The 20,994-nt window shown below is 47.9% G+C and overlaps 3 protein-coding genes across 12 annotated transcripts in view; 2 read left to right on the forward strand and 1 right to left on the reverse strand.

Annotated features, from left to right (window-relative positions):
* Positions 1 to 212: 212 nt before the first annotated feature.
* Positions 213 to 6,125, forward strand: shpk (sedoheptulokinase). Of its 3 annotated transcripts, none has more exons than XM_061703140.1 (7): positions 213 to 486; positions 585 to 726; positions 1,687 to 1,843; positions 1,926 to 2,078; positions 2,508 to 2,683; positions 3,675 to 3,875; positions 4,931 to 6,125. In XM_061703140.1, exons 1-7 carry the CDS (start codon positions 346 to 348, stop codon positions 5,356 to 5,358), a joined length of 1,398 nt encoding a protein of 465 aa, XP_061559124.1. In that variant the 5' UTR covers positions 213 to 345; the 3' UTR covers positions 5,359 to 6,125. The 3 variants fall into 3 exon arrangements, with proteins under 3 accessions (XP_061559124.1, XP_061559125.1, XP_061559126.1); XM_061703141.1 differs by having other exon boundaries at positions 393 to 486; positions 585 to 628; XM_061703142.1 differs by lacking the exon at positions 213 to 486 and having other exon boundaries at positions 495 to 628.
* Positions 6,126 to 6,213: 88 nt separating this feature from the next.
* Positions 6,214 to 18,523, forward strand: trpv1 (transient receptor potential cation channel, subfamily V, member 1). Of its 8 annotated transcripts, XM_061703133.1 has the most exons (16): positions 6,214 to 6,916; positions 8,684 to 8,891; positions 11,285 to 11,442; positions 11,834 to 11,986; positions 12,279 to 12,416; positions 13,001 to 13,302; positions 13,400 to 13,576; positions 13,653 to 13,808; positions 13,887 to 13,982; positions 14,065 to 14,135; positions 15,355 to 15,520; positions 15,593 to 15,659; positions 15,836 to 16,161; positions 16,225 to 16,346; positions 17,136 to 17,257; positions 17,334 to 18,523. In XM_061703133.1, the coding sequence occupies exons 2-16, from the start codon at positions 8,686 to 8,688 to the stop codon at positions 17,408 to 17,410; spliced, it is 2,337 nt and encodes a 778-aa protein (XP_061559117.1). In that variant the 5' UTR covers positions 6,214 to 6,916; positions 8,684 to 8,685; the 3' UTR covers positions 17,411 to 18,523. The 8 variants fall into 8 exon arrangements, with proteins under 8 accessions (XP_061559117.1, XP_061559115.1, XP_061559116.1 ...); XM_061703131.1 differs by having other exon boundaries at positions 15,836 to 16,346; XM_061703132.1 differs by having other exon boundaries at positions 13,470 to 13,808.
* fam222ba (family with sequence similarity 222 member Ba) overlaps positions 17,773 to 20,994 on the reverse strand; it is a 38,855-nt gene continuing 35,633 nt past the window's right edge. The window contains 1 exon segment of the mRNA XM_061703138.1: positions 17,773 to 20,993. Coding sequence (XP_061559122.1) covers positions 20,121 to 20,993 — 873 coding nt within the window. The 3' untranslated portion in view covers positions 17,773 to 20,120.

The following is a 20,994-nucleotide window of genomic DNA, read 5'->3' on the forward strand; positions in this document are numbered from 1 at the left end:
ATTCAAGGCAGAGCATAGACACAGAAACGAAGTGGTAACTTGCCCATTTCTCGACCGCTCTTCACGAGAGTTACTTTTTTTTTGTCAACGCCACAGCACATGATACATATACATGTACAACAAGGGCAAAAAATGGATTCCTAGTTGCCTTTGTCGTGATTGTACGGCGTTTTACGCAATCGTGCGCAGGTATCTATGGCTTTTCGGTTTTCTTGCCGTACGCCCACACGGACGACTTTGACCTGCCTAGCATAGCGTCGCCATCAGCGCGTATCTTCATCACCAGCGTACGACATCCGTCTCTGTCTGTGACGTGGCCATAGAGTAGTCGGAGCCGGCGCTGTCATGCCCGCTACATATATTCTAGGTTTGGATGTGGGTACCACATCCATTAAAGCGGTTTTATTGGAAACGGAATCACGGAGTGTTGCTGCACGCCAGAGTTTAGCAACGACTTGTGACGTAGCCGATTTGAATGCGATTCAGGTCCGTGCCGTGCCACTCGCCGCTCCGCGCACACACACAAATAACGGGAAGTGCAAACATCGGGTTGTTAATCGGGCCACGTGTCTCTCGATGTACAGGCCAAGGAGCAGGATACCGTCCGGATTTTGGACACTCTCAACCGGTGCGTCGGACTGTTGCCCGGGGACAAACTGCAACATGTGTGCAGCATCGGGGTATCGGGACAGATGCACGGGGTTTTGTTTTGGAATGCGCAGAGTGGTAAAACACCCTTTTCTTTCTTTCTTTCTTTGGAGCTCTTTTGCGCATTGGTAAAACGTCTCCCGGTTCCACCTCGGCGTAAGAATACGTCATCACGCTCAGTTACCGCCGTGGCGTCCCGCTGTTCATTGAAGGGGTTTCCAAGACCTAAATAGTCACGATTGTTGTCGTTATGTCTTTCGACCACTTTAGCATAAGTTAGTGATACACTAACTATGGCGACTTCCATAAAAAGGTAGTACCCGCGTTTCGATCCATATACACAGCAAGATTTTAGATTAGAATGATCATAGAAATATAATAGTAAGACGATGATACACTCATAAATAAACTACAAGAAGTTCGATGAAATGGTAAAATACAACAAGGTAAATGAAACGCAAGGAGCTGGTGTAAGGGTTGTTGCTCAACGGGTGTGCTTCAATGACAATGCTTCATTAAAGTTGTTGTCGCAGCCTCATTACATTGCACGCATTAGCATGATGAATGCTAACACCGGCAAACAGCACGTTGTACAAGAATGCAATAGTAGCAAAAGGTTTAACATTTGAATTTGTAAACATGCAAATTCAAGCGGTGCAGTTCTGCATGCTCTCACTGCCAAAACTAAATCTGTGGAGCAAGTTTTTGTTGTTGCTGTTGTTGTTGCTTGTAAGAAAAGAAAAACAAATCCTCACAGTGCTTCTTTTTCCAAGTCAAAACTTGCCTGAAATTCCTCGTGTGTTTTTTGGACATACATGGCAAATAAAGATGATGATTCTGATTCTGATTCTGATTCTGATACACACACACGCGTGGGATTCCGAAGAATGCATGTGGCAATCTTACGCGGCAATCTGTGAAATGGGACGTCAACTCATCTCTTCTAGTGTATCGTGGCAGGGGTGTCTTTGTATTCGCACAGAGGTCAAACCGATCTTTTATTCGGGTTTCTAAATGAGGAACATTTGGTTGTCGCAGGTGGCGATTGGTCCGGAGGCAACTTCAGTCAGCTGATCACCTGGCAAGACGGCCGCTGCAGCGAAAGCTTCCTATCCTCCCTTCCGAAACCAGATTCACACCTCAGCGTAGCCGCGGGATTCGGCTGCGCGACAATCTTTTGGTACATGAAACACAGGTGAACGAAACACACGTACAGTACATCGGTGGTATTTTCAACCTATTGTTCGGTGGGAGTACGACGTGGGGTTCTTCCGCAGGCCCGAGTTCCTGACGGACTTCACGGTCGCGGGTACCGTCCAGGACTATGTGGTGTCCGTGTTGTGTGGATTAGACAGATGTCTTATGACGCCGCAGAACGCAGCCAGCTGGGGTTTCTACAACACGTCTTCTAGCCAGTGGAACGTGGACATGTACGTAACACTTTGTGTTGTTGATTTACGTGCTCACGGTGTCCACGTATTCCAATGTTGAAGCCACCGTCTGCAATTTATGGCCTAATGCTGCCGTTCAGCATTGCAACAAAGCCCACCCCCGCTGTGTCTTCAAGAGCGCATCGCAAACATTTGGACACTCGGTCATTTCAGAGCGTCACCGAGTGATCCAACGCGGGAATGTATAGCATAGTCACTCAATATAACAAAAACAAATACTGCAAACTATGTCAAGATGTGTCAGAAGCCGATAGGCTTCAGCGGCTTTCTGTCATCTCGTCTTGCGGTGGCTTTTTTTTTGACAAAAATAGTTCAGGATTAAGCTTTAAGGGGCAACCTTTGTTCTCACCGCATGCTATGTTGTTCAAGCCGAGTCTTGCGCATAACCGTTGCGTTTGTGTGTTCTAGCCTGAATGGTGTTGGCTTCCCTTTGCGCCTGCTACCCGAGTGCGTCCCCTCTGGTCAGTTGGCGGGCCACACGCGCGCCGACTGGCACGGCATCCCCGCGGGCACACCGGTAGGGGCCGCTCTGGGAGACTGCCAGTGTGCCGTCTACTCCTGCCTGAGTGCCAAGACAGACGCAGGTGGAACAGGAAGTCCTCTCCTTCAGGCGGGCGACCACAGCGCACAGGCCGATGGCTGAACGCTTACATTTCACACGCGACCGCACTCCCAACTCATTTCATCCTCTTTTTGTAATGAAAAATCGGGTGCCATCGGGTCACAGAGCCGAGATGGACATGCACGACGGGACCTCTATTGCGAGGAGGCACGTGCAGTGCCGCGGAAAAGTATTTGTTTTGTTTAGGGTTTTTGTTTTGTTTTGCAAAAGTAAGGCAAGCCTTTGTGTTGTTTTTGGTAAGCAGTGCTTTTCGCCTCAGAACTCTGTCACGGATGCAATTTTTGCCCCCGTCTCTTCCCTATTGTGGAATGAGTTGTTGAGATTTTCGGGAAAATATATCGTCTTAGAAAAATTGTTATGGCGACGGGCCTCGTTGTCGCTGCGCTCTCGCGGATTTCCGTAGGCCGGCCGCTCCCGGGAAGGTTCACCGCTGTTGCGTGTTTTCTCCATTTGGCGATAATGGCTCTCACCCTGGTCGGCCGGAGCCCGAAGCTTCAGAAATGACTTTGTAAGCCTTTCCAGACCGATGGAGGTCAATGACTTTATTTCCCATCTGTTCTTGATTTTCTTTGGGTTTCCGTTGCAGCTTTCGGTCGACTGGATTTGATCGTACGGTTTCTATCGAAGTCATTTCTTGATTGAACCGGTCCGGAGGTAATCGGGCTTGCGTGAGCTTTCCGAAAATGTGCTCGGGTTATCTTTGTCTGATTACCGCTTACCTCCGTTTGAAGTGGGGAAACTATGCAAAACTACGAACAATTTGAGAAGCGGGCCGATCCTTTTCCACGGCACTGTACATCCCGATTGTCACATCTTAACCAAGACCGTTCCAATTGTATTCTCGGGAGTACCCGCGGCGGATATGCTGACACCTGAAGCCTGCAGCGATTGTTCCTTTCGTGCTATGCCGTAACCGTTTGTTCTCTGCCTGTTTTACGCTTTTAACCTCCTAGTTCTTAACCTAAGCACCTCAGCCCAGTTGGCCTTCGTCATGCCAGCTGACTTCAAGCCTCCCAAGTCTCCTCAGCCTGACTCGTCTGTCGCCTTCTTCCCATACTTTGGCTCCTCGTACTTGGCGGTGGCGGCGGCGCTCAATGGAGGGAATGCGCTGGCCGCTTTTGTGGACACGCTCGGCGGCTGGATGAGAGAGCTCGGTATGCGCTTTCGTCAGTGGTGTTCTCCGCAAGGAGCGCATTTGTTTCCCCCTCTAGAGGAAGGTTGAATTCGTAGACGTTCCTCCACATTTTGTAGACCTGTTATTTTGAACGACGAGGTGTGTCTGAGTCGTAATGTTATTAATTACGGTGGCGATTGCCAAGAAGTGTGTTAATTCGATGACTCTCGCACATTGATGGAAGATATTTGTGAGTGTTACCTTGCTTACTCCTCGCGAGCAGTGAGAAACACAAGGCGTGTTCTTAATTGACTGAAAAACGTGCGACCGGCTGGCGGGCGTGGCCCCGCCCCCTCCCACTGCGTCGGCCGGGATCGGCTTCGAATTGCCTCCGAAAGCGGGGGCATTGAAAAGCGCGCGTTTACGCTCTCCCGTGCAATTACATGCAAGTTCATGTAACACATTTAGGAAATGATCTTTTAGTAAACAAGAAAAGGTCAAACGATGTAGCAATATTTTTTCATTATTGCCCGTATAGCGTATGTAGAAGATGTCAAGTGGAATACACTGTGGCCATCTACTTCTTTGCACTTTTGCTTGATTTTGTTTGGTTTTAAATGTAACTTTTTCAAGTCAGCCACCCATTGCGTGTGTTTTGTACAGAGAGAGCCCTCTTTAGGGTTGCGGGTGACGTTTGTTGAGAGGAGGGCTACACCCTGGAAACGCCTACGGACCAATTAGAGTCTTCGATGAACCTAAGAAGTATTTTTTTTTTTTTTTGTTTTTTTTTTCGGAAGCCAGAGTCCCTGAGAAAAAAAAGCCACGCACTATCGTTACAGTCTCCAATTTGGATGCTTGTTTATCGATTCTGGCAAGAGGCAGACTAATATAAGACAGAGAAATGCGCTTTCTATTGAGATAAATAAGTATTTGATCTCTTGATGTGATCGGCGGCCCCCGCAGGTCGCCCGGTTTCCACGCAGCACGCATCCGAGCCGAGATCCCGAGCCGCGACTGTTCGGCAGATGCGCAAACCGCTGTGCCGCTCGATCCGTTCAGAGAGAAATAACGTTTTCCAATTTCCCGATGTTGCAGGTGTGGAGCTGAAAGAGCAATCTATATATGAGAAGATGATCGCTTGCGCTCTGAAACAGGAGAACAGCAATCTGGTCGTGCGCCCGACCATCCTCGGAGAGCGACACGACCCTTTCGCTCGGGGTCAGGTGACCAACATCGCCGCCTCCAATGTCTCTCTGGGTCACGTGACCAGAGCGCTGTGCCGCGGGATCCTGGAGAACCTGGCCTCGATGATGCCCGCCGAGCGCTTGCGGCAGGCGGGCGTCGACAGGATAGTGGGCGGCGGGGGCGCCCTCGCGCGTAACGAGGTGCTGAGACAGGAAGTGGAGAGAGCGTTCGCTCGGCCGCTGATATATGGACAGAACGCGGACTCTGCCGTTGGCGTTGCTTCGGTCTTCTGTGACCGACTCAGATCCAGCGAGGATGCCGCTTCGATGGCTAAATGACGTTTGCCGGTCGCTTCTGCCAAACGGACGGATGCAGATGCACTTCTGCTTTTCATAGAGCACGCGGGTTCTAGTTTGAGGGCTCCGAGGACAGAAGTAACCTTATGCTACTCCGATTTTATTGTATTTTTATACATCATTCTTCCACTGATTCCAAAATGGGCACAAAAGCTAGCGTCGCTCTTCATTGCACTTTGGATGGCACCGTGTGTTTATAAAGCGCCCATGTAAATGCTTACACAGTGGGGGAAATACATTTGCAAGTTTGGTTAAATATCGGGGGAAAAATGGATTCAAACGCAATATCAAGGTCGTACAGTAAAATGTGCTTTTTTTTTAATTATTTGATCCCCTGGTCACGCCGCAGCATTCCAATCGGATTCAAGTCTGTGACACCGCGACGAGGACGCTCCAAGATCCTCAGTTCGTAGAAATAACGTTGTCAACAAAACGAACACGAAATGTACATTTTCGAATTACAGTCTCACAAAAAGGCAAACGGTCTCCAAAGTGCAAAGTTGAACGTCATCGAGCTCGTTTGGGATCAACTGCGTTTATGGGACGTTTCTGAAGAATATTCCATTTCCATTGCGGAAAGAATTCCCCGCGTGTTCAGCTGTTAAAGCTGCCAAAGATAGCGAGGATTGATGACACCATTTCTTCCGGAACTTGAATTGTTTTGTTTCTTCTGTGCTTTCATTTCACAGCGTGAGACATTGAACTGCATGAAGTTGATTCTCAAAAGAATAAACACGTTCTCAAACGTTGGACTGGTACATATTTTAAATGCAATATTTACATTTTAACACAAGGTTTGGAGGTTCAAAATCCACCTACTTTCTTAAATACGGGCAAATAAAAGGGTGTCAACTTGTATTTGATTAGAATGTGATGTTGTAAGAGTCCAGGATGCTTTGGAATGGTGAACATTGAAAAGGTTTCCTACGAACAGGGCGTTGCTGAATCAGTTTCAAAATATCCGAAACTCCCCACGCAAATGGCAAATATTTGTTGTTAAACTCTCCATTCAACATTTTTGTCTCTTCACTGAGCCGGAGGATGCAAATGTCAAATAATACAAACGTAAATGCAAACGTTGCCAGCGTTTGTATCGTTTTTTCTCTATTGTGTCTGAAGACTCACTCGAGAGTGGTACGCTTTTATAGTCGAGTGAACTGAAATGAAGAATTGTTTTGCTACTTTATTGTGTACTTGAGGGCGACACGTAAAAAGCAGCTCTCAGCTCGAGGCCGCCTGCAAACGAGCTGTTTTCAACTCGGAAGCGCAAAAAGTGAGCACCAGCTTGAGCCGAAGTGATGCGGTCGATGCATCCTCCTCTTCCTCCTCCTCCTCCTTCTCCTCTTCCTCTTCCTCTTCCTCAGCTCCACATGATGTTCTCCAGGGCGGGGTGGCTGACTTTGCGCCCTTTCTCCTCCTGCTCATCTTTGGACCCAACAAACACACTGGGCTGTCTCCAGCAGACCCGACGGTGAGCCCGCTGTTTTGTTTTAATGAAGAGGCAGAGCATCATCGGGAAGCTGAATCTCGGAACCGCGCGGTGAGTCCGTTCGCGTCAAATATTGATACCGAGATATCGAGAGAGATCCTTTTCGACTAGGACCGATTGAGGTGCGGTCGTTAGTTGAGAAGTGCTGCTCGCTGAAATCCCTTTTTTGTCTTTTTCGTTTCACAATACTTGATAAGTTCCATCATAGCGACACCCGCCCACAATTATTTCAGACCTAATTATTGGATACGACCAGAAGAAGGCGCCTTGGCGCGCACAACAGTAAATTGAGCCAAACAAGCTTATTTATGTTTCAGGACGGAACGAACGTCAGTCCAATGTTTTTCACGTAGCTTTTGCCTGCTGTTCTGTTCCTCTAATGCAGGGGTGGCCAACCCGCGGCTCGCGAGCCTCATGCGGCTCTTCAGGAGCTGTCACATGACATGCGTCAAAAATGAACGGAGAGTTTGTGTGTGTGAGACAGTGCGCACAATGGTAACTGTTGAAAATGACTGATATTATCATGTTGGTGGGGTTATTTTCATTCGATCTGGCTGAGCAGAGGTCTGTGTATGCGTGCATACATGATTAAAAGATGATGTTCATGTGTATGATGTGGCTCTTTGCAGTAACACAGAAAAGAAAGTGGCTCTTAGTCTCTGACGAGTTGGCCACCCCTGCTCTAATGGAGCTCGGTTTCCACGCTGAGTCATCCATTCCTCCGTTTTAAAATAGAAAAGAGGAACAACAACCTCTGACTTCCTATTATCAATCACGTATCTTTTTCCTTCTTTTGTGTGAATAAAATGTGTTTTTCAACTGATCTTTTGAATGATTTTCATCTGACGTGATAGCTCGTACGCTTGCGAACGCTCCTGCGGCGTCCAGCAGTCGTGAACGTCTTGTTTTTCCTAATAACAAACTCTTTGTTAGTCAGTGGCAGGCAAACGTCACATGTCTGCTGCAGAGGTGATTCCCATGTGGTCACGGTCACTTCGCTGTGCGCTTCCTCCGCATTCCACACACACAATTCCGCTTCTCAGACTTTGTAAAGAACAGAATGTTATTTCTTTTCATTGCAATACATTTATTTAACAGCGCAAAGGCAAATGCAAAAAAAAAAAAAAGTATAAAGTACAGCAATGTATCAAGTGTGACACTAGCAGGGAGCCAGACGCTCTAACCGGTCTTTCACCGTGCCGCCGGGATGAGAATTTCTGGACATTTTGCACCTAAATGATCCTTCGTTTGCTTGGCTAATCAGAGCTACTGCGGAATCCATTTTTCTTTCCGTCACGTCAACTGCCTGAGCCGAGTTGGTAACGGAACCCTTCAAGTTCATCAAATGTCGTTTGGAGAAACGAATCATAACGGTATTTTGCTTTTTAGCCATCCTATCTGTGTGTGCTTTGTGACAAGAGGAACCCATTCCGTTTCTATAAACGAAGGCCTCGCCTCCACTTAATCGTTGTCCCAACGGATACCCACATTTGAAATCTAGTATTTAATGAAGTATTTTAGACTTCATTCAACATGCCAAGCTATAAATTCAATGCCGATAAGTGTCATGTTGACAAAGCTTTGCTGGCATTTGGGCATATGCGCCACGGCGTTATGTTGGTGGAGTCCGTTGAAGTTTAAAAGCACGGGTGTCAAACTCGTTTTTGTCTCGGGCCGCACTGCAGTTCTGATTTGGCCGTTCCAACGGCCAAACCGCGTTTCGCGTTTCATCGCCGCCGACGCGCGTTATTACCGGCGCGCAACAAATTGAACCGCTACACTTGAATATGCATTCCTGTTCATTTGTGGTTGTTGCAGACATGAAGAAGTCAGACACGTCGGCCTTCTCTCTGGAGGCCGACGACAGGACGGAGGCCGAGAAACGACGCGAGGCGCCCAAACGGGATGTCCTCGGCTCTGTTTTACGTGTGGGCCACGAGGCGCCCAAAGCCCCCATGGACACGGACTACCAGGAGGAAATGGAAGAGACCGAACCTCAAATACGATTTAACCTCAACTTTGACAAGTGAGCTTCTCCTTTCCGTGTCAAATCCTCATCGCAAACAGTACCGTGCAAAAGTCTTGATTACTATTCTATATTACACTTTGAGCAAAGCTCTTGTAACTGTCCGGATCATTGGAACACAGCCACGTGGCTGCCTCATGTTTCTGTCCTGTTTATTGTTATGTACCACTTCAACAAACGTTACTTCGACTATTTACGCGTTTACGCTCTAGAAATACCAAATACGAACAGAAAAAGCAAAACCAAAACAATCAAAATCCCAGTTATGAGATGCCGTATAAGGCGAAAATAAGTTACCTCTCACACGAAAATCGCACTCAAAAACTCTCGGGCAAAATAAAAATAAAAAACTCACGCGCAACAAAAATGTCTCACACTCACCCCTAAAACTGTTACATGCACCAAATAAACCTCTCACGCACACACCTAAAACGTTTCATCCTGCCCCATTTGAAAACAAAGAAGAAAAAAACAGCTTCTAAACATTTAAAACAAAGAGAAAAAATATAAATACAAATACAATGAAGGCAGCGTACAGTGCAAGAAATATCCTTTAAAAGTGGAAATGCTCTAAAAAGCATGAGAACAAAAGACGTTTTCAACCCGGACTTGAAAACGTGCACACTTGGGGCTGCCCTCACTTCTGTTGGCAACTTCTTCCATTTGTGTGCGGCCTAACAGCCACATGCTGCTTCACCATGTTTGCTTTGGACTCTGCGCTCCGCTATTTGACCCGAGTCTGTCCATCTCAGAACCCGAGTGGGTTTATATTCCATTCGCATTTCATTCGTGTATAAACCGTTTAGCGATTTATAGACCGGTAGCGGAACTTTAAAATCTATTCTAAAGCTGACTGGGAGCCAGTGTAAAGACTTTAGAATTGGAGTCATATGCTCTGACCGCTTTGTTCTGGTCAGAACCCGAGCTGCAGCGTTCTGAATGAGCTGCAGGTGTTTAATGCTCTTTTTAGGGAGTCCAGTCAGAAGACCATTACAATAGTCAAGTCTACTCCAGATAAAAGCATGGATGACCTTCTCCTGGTCCGCTTGACACATGCAAGCCTTCACTCTGGATTTGTTCTTCAGATGCTAAAAGGCAGTTTTAGTAATCGATTTGATATGACTGTTGAAAGTCAGGTCTGAATCTATCAGAACACCAAGGTTTTGGACTTGGTCTTTGGTTTTTAAAGAGAGTGACTCCAGGTGATTACTAACAGCACTCCTCTTTTCTTTATTGCCAAAAGCAATTATCTCAGTTTTGCGGTGGTTGGATTGAAGACAATTTTGGCTCTTTTGACCCTTGAGGGACCCCATAGGTCATTGCCGTTCGATGAGATTGAACACCTCCAATGGTTACAAAAGAACTCCTTTCCTCCGGGTAGGACCCGATCCATTTAAGGACTGTTCCATTCAGTCCTACCCGCGTTTCCAACCTGTTCAGCAGTACCGTATCAAAAGCCGCACTGAGGTCCAACAAGACCAGAATGGGCACCTTTCCCGAGTCGGTATTCAACCGTATATCGTTGAGCTCTTTGATAAGAGCAGATTCTGTACTGTGATGAGTTCGGAACCCTGATTGGAATTTGTCAAAAAGTCCCTTTAAGTTCAAGAAATTGCTGAGTTGATTAAAAATAACTTTCTCAACAATCTTGGCTATGAAAGGGAGATTTGAGATGGCTCGATGGCTTGCTAACATGGAAGCGTCCAGCCTTCAATTTTGTAGCAGAGACTTAATGGCAGCTACTTTCAGAGCTTGAGGAAACTCGCCTGACTGAAGCGAGCAATTGATTATTTGCTGCAAATCAGTCGGCGCCGGCTTCGCAATAGCTTTGAGAAAGTCCGACGGTATTGAGTCAAGACAGCTCGTTTAGTGGTTTCAGCTGCTCAACCGTTTTCTCTACAGTTTTTGGGTCAACTGTATCAAATTCTGACATGTTAATAGAGTTTTTCCTGGGTGGCTTCAGATGTAGTATCATTTTATCCTTTTGCTGATTTGTGCTAATATTTAAGCTGATGGATTGTATTTTTTCACTCAAATAACAAGCAAACCATTGCATTTCTCTGCTGTTCTGGAGCGATCTGATTCGGGGCGGTTGTGAGCTTGTCAACCACAGCGAACCGACTGCGAGTATTGTTGAACTTCTTAGGATTTCTAAGGATTTCACAAAGGTGTTGCTGTCTTTTGTCGTCGTTGTCGTCGTGTGAGTTTTTTTGAGCACCTACAACAAAAAACACTCAGCCCAAAGATTCTCCTCACGCATGACTAAAAGTGAGTTTAAAAAAAAACGTACGAAAAGGAAGACCAAAAAAAAAAAAAAAAAAAAAAAAGCCCTCCCTCAGAGAGAAAATAGCAAAGCACGAAGCGGACGTTGTCCAATTTCTTGTGGTTTCTAGGGGCGTCCGAGGTGTGGATCAGGACAACTCCAAGCGAGACGGTCAGACCTTCGACATCGGCAGACTGTTCGAAGCTGCGGCCAGCGGAGATGTCACCAGGTTGGAAGGCCTGCCCCAGTATCTGCACCAAAACATGAAGAAACTCACCGACTCGCTGTGTGAGTGGGACCGGTCCCCATAAAGTGGGATCATTCCAATTCTTAACATCTTAACCAAGAGACGACACACACGATGGAGAAAAAGAGAAACCGCGCGTGCTTATTGCGCCATTCGTGTGGTCGGACAGGTTTAACATGGACCGCTTTCAAATGAGACTTTTCCAAGCAGATCGGGAAGGGAACAAATCCCCGCAAACGTTCCCACGCCATACGATAAAAGGTCAGGAGAATCTTTCCGAGGACAACCGCGAATCGGGCCTTTGCTGACTTCGATCGGAAAGGGGGGAAAATATGGCCGATTATCGGGACGCGGTCGCCCCGGTTAAGACACCAGCACCGCGTCGACGTCTGTCAACTGCTGAATGGACGTTTGCGGCTTCTTTACTTGCAGATCAGTCGTACGGTAAAACTGCCCTGATGAAGGCCCTGCTGCACCTCAGAGACGGCAAGAACCCCGCTGTCGAATTCTTAGTTGACATCTCACAGAGGATGGGCGACATTAAAGAGTTCGTCAATGCAGCTTACACCGACAGTGACTACAAAGGTAAACTGGGATTTGAACAATCCATCCATCCATTTTCTTTCTCAACGCTTATCCTGTTCAGGGTCATGGGAAGCTGGACCCTGGCCCAAGTGATTTCGAGACCCGGGACCGGTTACCATGTCAATCCCAGGGCACATATAGAGACAGAGCATTCACACGGTTACCGGAACCGAACCCACGCCGCCCGCGGTCACGTTCCGACTACGCCATCAGTGACTGGAAACGAAACACGACCGCGATAGCAAAATCCAGAAGGTTTGTGACTTTGAATTTGTCTCGACACGAATTGCAGGGCAGACGGCACTGCACATAGCCATCGAGCGGAGGAGTCTGCGCTATGTCGAGCTTCTGCTCAGCCAAGGAGCGGACGTCCACGCTAAAGCCTCTGGGAAATTCTTCCAGCCTCGCGACGGCCCCAGCTTCTACTTTGGTGAGTGCCCGAGAGGAGCGCCCCCTCTGGAACGTCACGCAAATGTCGCTCGGTTGTGGTGTTCAACTGACGCAAAGCGTTACCTTTGTGGAAATGAATCCGCTCAATTTCCATCGACATAGCTCCTTGGCAACAACAGGAGGCTAGATTAGTTCTTCTAATTGAAACGCCTCAACTCACTTCAAGTAGTTCCTTGGCACTAAGGGGGCGTGACCACTACTGTCACTACATACGGCATGTGGACTGTTCTATGATTCAGGATTTACCATTTGTGTTCATCCAACCACGACTATTCACCACTTAGTAGTAGTAAGACTTTAGTAGCCCGAGTCTTCAATTGTTTACATTCCTTCATAGCTTTGAAACTTAAAACGTTTGTCCGACCTTTTCTTTGCCGGATGGGAGAAATCTCACGGTGCCACCACAGACCCACCGTTACTATTTGTCACGTCGACCGATGTGTGTCGCAAATGATAGTGTTTGCCCGGACTGCTGCCATTTTGATGCCATTTTAGAAGTCCCGACAATAAAGTTAGTCGAGTGCCGCCGCCGTGAAGGACATCGTTCTTTGTTTTTGCCCCCAGGGGAGCTGCCCTTGTCCCTGGCGGCATGCACCAACCAGCCTGACGTGGCGGAGTTCCTCATGGACAACGAGCACCAGCGGGCCTGCGCGGATGCGGCCGACTCTCGGGGCAACACGGTGCTGCACGCCTTGGTGGGGGTGGCCGACAACACCGAGGAGAACACCGACCTATTCATCGCCGCCATGTACGACCGCATCCTGACCACCGCGGCGCGGCTGAGACCCAAACTCAACTTGGAGGAGATCGAAAACAACAACGGCTTGACCCCTCTCAAACTGGCTGCTAAGACCGGAAAAAGCGGGGTAAGACTCAAGAGCCACAACGTTTGTTATATGACTTCCCCCCCCCCCCCCCCCCCTCTTGCGAGCCATCACAAACATGTTGCGTGCCTCTTTGCAGCTTTTCGCGCACATCCTGAAGCGGGAGTTTCAGGAGAGCCACACCAAACATCTGTCTCGTAAATTCACAGAGTGGGTTTACGGTCCGGTCCGGAGCTCCTTGTACGACCTGGCCTCGGTGGACTCCGCGGACGACAAGTCGGTCCTGGAGATACTGGTCTACGGCAGCGACATCCCTGCGAGTAGCCGCGCGAGGACCGTATCCGCGCAGCCGGAGTCTCGACTGCTTTGAAATGTTGCGTGTCTGCTCCCAGAACCGCCACGAGATGCTCCAGACGGAACCTCTGCGCCAACTGCTGGAGCACAAGTGGAAAAGGTTTGCAGGCCGAATGTTTTTTCTCAACTTCCTGGTCTACTTCGCGTACCTGCTCATCTTCACCGCAGTGGCCTACAACAAGAAGGACGGAAAGGTGACTCTTAAGGAAATGTACCGTCTCGGTGACCGGACTCACCTCGTGTTGATTTTCTGGGCTTCTTTCTGTCTTCAGACACCATTCCCTCTGGAGCGCAGCTCTACAGGTTACCTGTATATTTCAGGGCAGCTCTTGATAACACTGGCAAACTGCTATTTCTTTCTCATGGGGGTACGTAGGCTTGCATGTGCAGTCGCTCAACGTACAATGTCTTTCGCCCAAGTGTATAATCGAGATATGTGTTCACACGTAGTTATTAGATATGAAGCGGAAACGACCAAAGCTGCAGACCTTGCTGATTGATGGATATTACGACATCCTTTTGTGAGTAACGTTGCGCCACGTGTGGCTCATTGTGTATGGTAACATCGCATTGGTGATGGAGTTCCATCCGTTCCTTTTCTATAGCGCTTGTGCTCATTAGGGTCACGGGTGTGCCGGAGCCTATCCCAGCTGACTTAAACCGGGAACACCCTGGAACGGTCGCCGGCCGATCACGGGGCTGATGCAGTTTCATTGCGAATGTTTCGTTAGCGGGCAACTTTCTGGTTCATGGAGGAGGCTGAACAGATGACCAACGTTGCCCAACTTTTATTGAGCCGAGGCACACGTTTTAGAATAAAAAATCTCATGGCACGCCGCCGAACGCAATGCCACAAAGATAGAGCAGTATATATTTTAAGGATGGCAACCGGTAGAGAAACAAGTTCATTCTTGTTCTTTTTCTGCCATCTAGTGGCAGAGCAACTGCTTCGCCGGCACCGGCATAATTTGTAGAAAAGAATATTACGAACAAATTAAGTGGCAAGAATTGAATTCCCTTGTGGCACACCTGATCATCTCTCAGGACACACTAATGGACCACGGCACATTAGTGTGGTTGTGAATAATTAGTCGTCGTCGTTTCTACAAACAACAGAAGAATTTTAGTGATGGGATGTTATGCTGGACGAACTTCTGACTTTTCCCAGAAGCCCCAATTTTGGGTATAAAACGTGTAATTTGGCTAAAGATTCCTCATTCCGGTTCCAAAACCCGAAAACAAAAAAAAAACCCATCCTACTCACCTGAGTTGCTGATTATTACCATGGATTCAAGTGTGCAGAGTGCTCCAGATGCGTTACGGTCGACAAATTTGGCTCGCGCTGGCCAACCGATCAGAGGACGGGAAATGCTAATGTTGAACGCTCGCTGGCCCTGTGAGGCAAATTTGAAATCAGGCCAGTTAAAGAAATGGTCGTCGTTTAACGCTGCTGATTCCGAAAGGCCTCGCTCGGCACGTGAGACTGACAGAGCAGCACAAAGGGGCTTGAAAACCAGTTGGACACAAAAGCAGTGCAGCCGAGAGAAGCGCTCAAAAATAAAGAGGATCGACTGTTGGGAATAAGTTACATACAATGTAATGGAACAAATATGCTTCTGATTATGTTTAGATGAGCAGAGAAAGCCTTGCTGGCTCGCCAGCGGTCGCACACACCCGTAATAAAATAAAGGTGTAGGCCGGCTTTGCCACGCTTTCGCAAATCTTTTTTTCTTTCGCCAGCTTCGTGCAGGCCGCCCTCTTCCTGGCCGCAGCCGGCCTCTATGTCTGTGGGAGGCAAGAGTACCTGGGCTTCCTGGTGCTGTGTCTTGCTCTCAGCTGGGTCAACCTGCTCTACTTTGCCAGGGGCAGCAAACACATGGGCATCTACAGCGTCATGATACAGAAGGTACCGCAGCTCACCGGCGACGATACAGTAGACTTTGGATCCTTGAGGATCTACGGCCGTTCCTCTTTGCAGATGATCCTCAGCGATATCCTGCGCTTCCTGTTCGTCTATGGCGTCTTCCTCTTTGGGTTCTCCGCAGGTACTACTCTTCCGTCCATTTTGTCACCACAGTCGCGGGTGAGTGGGAGCCGCTAGTATTTATTGAGGCGGTACTTGGTGTAAGACGTTTGAGATCCATCGGATGGAAACAATTACGAGGTGTGTCTTAATGCTTTCGGCCATACGGTACGGTTGACATTCTATCATCCGTGACAGCGGTGGTCACGCTGCTCACTGAGCCCGCGGTGAAAAACGCCACTGCTCAGAGGGGCCGCCTCTTCGGACCACTTTACCCCGACTCGGAATGCATCAAGCCCACCTTCCGAAACATCTCCTACACCACGCTGCAGCTCTTCAAGTTTACCATCGGCATGGGTGACATGGAGTTCACCGAGCACTACCAGTACAAGGAAGTCTTCTACGTGCTGCTCATCTTCTACATCATCCTCACCTACATCCTGCTTCTGAACATGCTCATCGCCCTCATGAACCGCACCGTGGAGAAGATCACCAAGGAGAGCACTAGCATCTGGAAGCTACAGGTCAGCCATACTGTTCTCGTCCTAGCAGGTCAGGCTCAGCAGCTCTGGTTTGATGTTTCTCAGAGGGCCATCACCATCCTGGACATGGAGAAAAGGCTGCCACTCTGTGCGAGGAAGAGGCTTCGCTGCGGGGTGGACAAAAATCTGGGCACGCCCTCTGAACAAGACCGCCGCCGCTGTTTCAGGTCAGCTTCATTCTGTGATGGAGAGGACCTTGAATGTCAAAGGGAATCTATCTAGCGTAGAAAGAACCCACAGGAACAGTATGGGAGACAGGCGTGAAACGGGGGGGAAAAAAAAAATAGGCTATTTCTGGACAGAATATATATATATATATATAAAGATGCATGTTGGGTTCAATGAAGACTAAATCAGGGGTGTCAAACTCATTTTAGTTTCCAGGCCACAATTTGAGCTCAAGTGGGCCGGACGAGAAACATTTGTCAGTGCGCCCTCCAGTGGACAAAATTAGCAACAACTGTTACATTTATTGAAAAATAGCTGTGAATGTGTGTGGCCATGGGCCAGATTGGACCCTCTGATAGGCCAACGGGCCATAGGTTCGACACCAGCGCTTTAAATTGCCCATCGGCGTAAATGTGTGATCGGTTTGTCAACATGTGCCCTGTGACTGACTGGCGACCAGTTCAGGATCAGCCCCCCCCCCCCCCAAAGAAAAACTGGGACAGGTTCCAGGAGTCCAGTAGTTGGGCTTCTTCACTAGTCAATCGCAATCAATACTTTAGTATTTAACGAACCCATCGTGCAAATGTGCAAAGTCCACACAGGAAGGCCAGGGATGAGATTTGAACACAAAACCGCAAAACCGCGACTTCACAATGTTGCCCAGCAGTTCCAACATATTTCTAAGCGGTTGCTTTCGGTCAACGCTGAAGCGACGACAATGCCTCTTGCCATCGATGCTGTGCTCTTCATTAACTACAATTGGAGCATCTGTCCTCCTGTCACGGCAGAGCGGAGGAAGTCAACTGGAACAAATGGAACATCCACCTGGGTAAAATCAATGAGGAGCCCGGCTACTGGGATCGAACGCGGCCGCCGACGTCAGACAAGCCGCCGATTCGGACAAACAGAGGTGCGGAGAAGAAACAAATGCGTCAAATGCGTAGACTGTCGTTTCGGCTCCATTCAATTGTCTCCCTGTTTCACAGGGAGGAGCTGGAGAGGCTTATTTCCGGAGCGCGGACGAGGACCACAGGCCACTGAGATGAGCAACTTCCCAGTGTGAGCACACTGGGAATGGAGCCATTAACAAATGCAACTGGATCTTTAAAGGCAATATTTGTTCAATCAGAAGTTTTAGTTTGCATGCAACAACGCACATTGTTAGTGCAAAAAATGGAATAATTGTATAAGCCGTGTTCGAGTAGCATCAGAATGGCCATTAAGCAAGAGTGATCACAAAGGTCCCGACCCTGCCATCTTGCTGTGCGTTTCATCACAAACAGACAAGCTTCATCGAGCACCCTCTCGCTTCGGAGGCGGCGGGCCTGGACCAATGGCGTGAGAGCGCGCTTACAATTAGTGTGACAAACATCTCATTCGGTGCTACCGCCTATAACACCTGCGTATTTTTTGTCATGCCGTGCCATTGTTCTCGTTTGTAATTAATGCACCGTGAATCCAAACAATGGCTCAGACACATATGAAAGCATAAATTAGAATTTTATTTTATTATTACAATATTACAAAAAGAGTAGCACAACTCTCTCACGCGCTTGCTTCTGATCCGTCTTGAAAGATGACAAAAGATAGGCTATGGACCTTCTTCCTTTTCACAGCAATTGAACAGGAGGGGGGGAAAACATAAATAAGCAAATCAAGTATTATAAATAGTCACAACTGCAAAACAGAAGCTTTGAAAGTTGGGGGAAAAAATGTTACAGCTCAGTAACTACACACTGCTAAAATATATTGTATAATTAACATATCACTCCTTTTCTTGCTTCCCATAACAAATCTCTACGGAATTGCTCCGTCTAGTCAATACACTTTAATTAAAATAAAAAGACCAGGGTAAAAAACAAAACAAAACCCAAAAAACGCTGTGTTTGTTGTCTTCTTACCACCGTCTTCCTTATCCTTATTATTTGGGGGTTTCATTAAAACCATGCTCGAGGAAAGTCCGAGGACCAAACAATTAAGGCTTTTTAGGGGTTGGTAGGTGAGCAAAACATGGGTGTCATCATGACCACACAAATAAACACATTCACATTCGCGCGCGCGCACGCACGCACGCACACACACACACACAATCATTGAAGTTTAAATGTTACAGTAGTCTAGTAGGTAAGCCAGTGTACAATAAAATAAACAATGCGTTTGCTGTTCAATGTAAAAAGTCTGCTGTGTTTCTGTCTGTCATCTTGCAAGTGATCAATTTGGTCTTCACATCGGAATCAGTAGCAACCACACTTCCACTCGGGATCCAACTGCGCTTAGTTCGATCCCACGTGAAATTAGTAACACTATGTACTCACATCTATTGTATCGCAATTATCTCCACATTCAAGTAATACATTTGTCACGGTTTCCCGGAAAAATGCTTTGTAAAAGAAAATGACACACCTCCCCAATACAACGCTCAACATAAAGAGCCATAGAGCATTTTCTTAATTGTGATGATGACTGCACTCATGTGGTTGAATTATTGTGGAGATGCGGTAAATTACAAGACGGGGAGACAAGAACCAGTCATGTTACTTTTCTCTCCACATAAGTGTTTTCAAATCAAACAGCCAACCACTCCCTTTGACGCCAACTCCATTTAAATCCATCTCCTGCCCATCCCATGAAGATACACATCCCTGGTCAATGTCACCACAATACATAAACAAACAAAAAAATCTAATTTCGGTCTGCCGGACTTCCTTTGGCGTGTACTCCATCCATCCATTTTCTACACAGCTCAGTTGTCATTAGCGTCACGGGCTCAACAGTTGAGCCGAAGTCTATCCCAGCGTACTTTGGGCATTCATTCATTCGACGAGAGAACGCACACTGGAGAGAGAGAGAGAAACCTTTTGCCTGCTCAATCTGAAGCACCTGTCCACATTGTATGAGTGTTTTGAAAATGGTGTTTTCTAACAAATCTTTTGGAGCGTTCTCATTTATGTTGAGCGCTGCAGAAAGTCAGCGTTTGCCTCGGGCCATCTTTAACGCTTACAAGCTTTCCGCTCGAACCTTTTCGCAACCTCGTAACCAAATCCTCCCCGGCCTGGCCGCGAGGTTTTTAAAACACCTGAATTCATTGCAGCATTTGAAGCAGGACAGAGCACATCACCATGGCAATCCTTGCAATCTACGAACAACCCGATTGCGTTTGTCTCTATGCGACGGCAAGGAATCGAGTTTTAATAGTCCTATTCCACAAATAAATAATTACATCTGAAAATAGTAAAAGCTCTGCACACATACACACACTTTTACGGCTGTTCTCTCAAACAAGATTATTACACACAGAAAAAGTCTTTCCTTGTCGAATAAGACAAGTCGGAGCCAGAGGTTCCTCGCAGCGCATCCGACGATAGATGTTGCCGCTCTTTTTCGGCAATGGGATTGACATGTTTATTTGCTCGTGAGAAACCTTACAAACTTGTGACGTGGAAATAACACAGGATCTGTCGAGACCCAGGCACACACATGTATGGTGGAGCAAAAAGCAGGAATGACAGTAGACTCGCCGACGCGCTTTGGAACGTGAATCCTAAATGTTCCGGGTGGAAGCATTCACTAACAACAAGAAAAAAGAAAAAAGAAAAACAACAATTGATCACTTGCAAGATTGATCCAAAAAAAAAAAAAAAAAAAGAACTATTTTACTTCATGAATTAAATATATTCATTTACCCTCTTTAAGATTTGCAGTTTTGTCAAGTTATCGTGTTTTCTTAAGACTAAACAAAGGGGGTTGATAACTTGCGGAGACAAGGCCATAGCTTATCTGTACCCTGGATGCTGGAGGAGAGCGCTTCTACCATCCCCGACCTCCGGCCCCACCCTGCTCACAGGGGGCCTGTGCATCTTGCCCATTAACCCCAGATTGTGATCGCGGAAGTAGGGCGTCTGGAAGTCCCCGCCCATGTAATCTGTGGTTTGCATCAGATTAGTCTGGGTAGAGGAGGTGGAGGAGCTCGCCGGTAGCCTGTAATGGGGAGCCCCCGGGGGCCCGCATTCGATTGCGGCGCACCCCCCCGGGCCCGCTCCGTGGAATGGCATGGCTACGTCCTGAGAGCCGGAGCTGTCGCTGTTGGGTGTAGGGAGGATGCTGCTGTTCCAAACGTGGGATTGAAAGTAGTGACCGTTCGGGTAGTGGGCCACGGGGCCCGTCATGCCGTTGTGGTTGACGGGCGGAGAGGGGGTTGGCCTATCGAGAGGAGGTTTCAGCATGTACGGCTGACCCGCGCACATGTCGGCAGGGTAGCCCATCCCCTTGAAGTGGAAGGCGGCTTCCCTGCTAGGCTGCTTACAACTGTTCTGAATAGGGGGCACATGGCTCAACTGATGCTGATTCCAAGAGCGCATCTTTTGTTGTTGTGTGTTGGGTTGCAACTGCAGCTGCTGCTGGGGGTGCTGATGCTGCTTGAGATCTGTGTGGTTGGAAGGCAAGTGGTTCATGGTCACACTGGGTAAAGGGCGGGCCCCCATCGGGATAGTTGCTTTCTCTCGAGGGCCGATCATGCAGTTGTGCTGGGGGAAGCCGGCGGCGGGGTTGTTGTGCATGGACACCCTGGAGCAAGCGCTGATAAGCAGGTTGCGACTGATGGGGCTGGGGTTGGCGATCTGGCCCTCGCACACGGACGCCGACCCGGCC

This window comes from Phycodurus eques, chromosome 17 (assembly GCF_024500275.1).
Source record: "Phycodurus eques isolate BA_2022a chromosome 17, UOR_Pequ_1.1, whole genome shotgun sequence".
Lineage (NCBI taxonomy): Eukaryota > Metazoa > Chordata > Actinopteri > Syngnathiformes > Syngnathidae > Phycodurus > Phycodurus eques.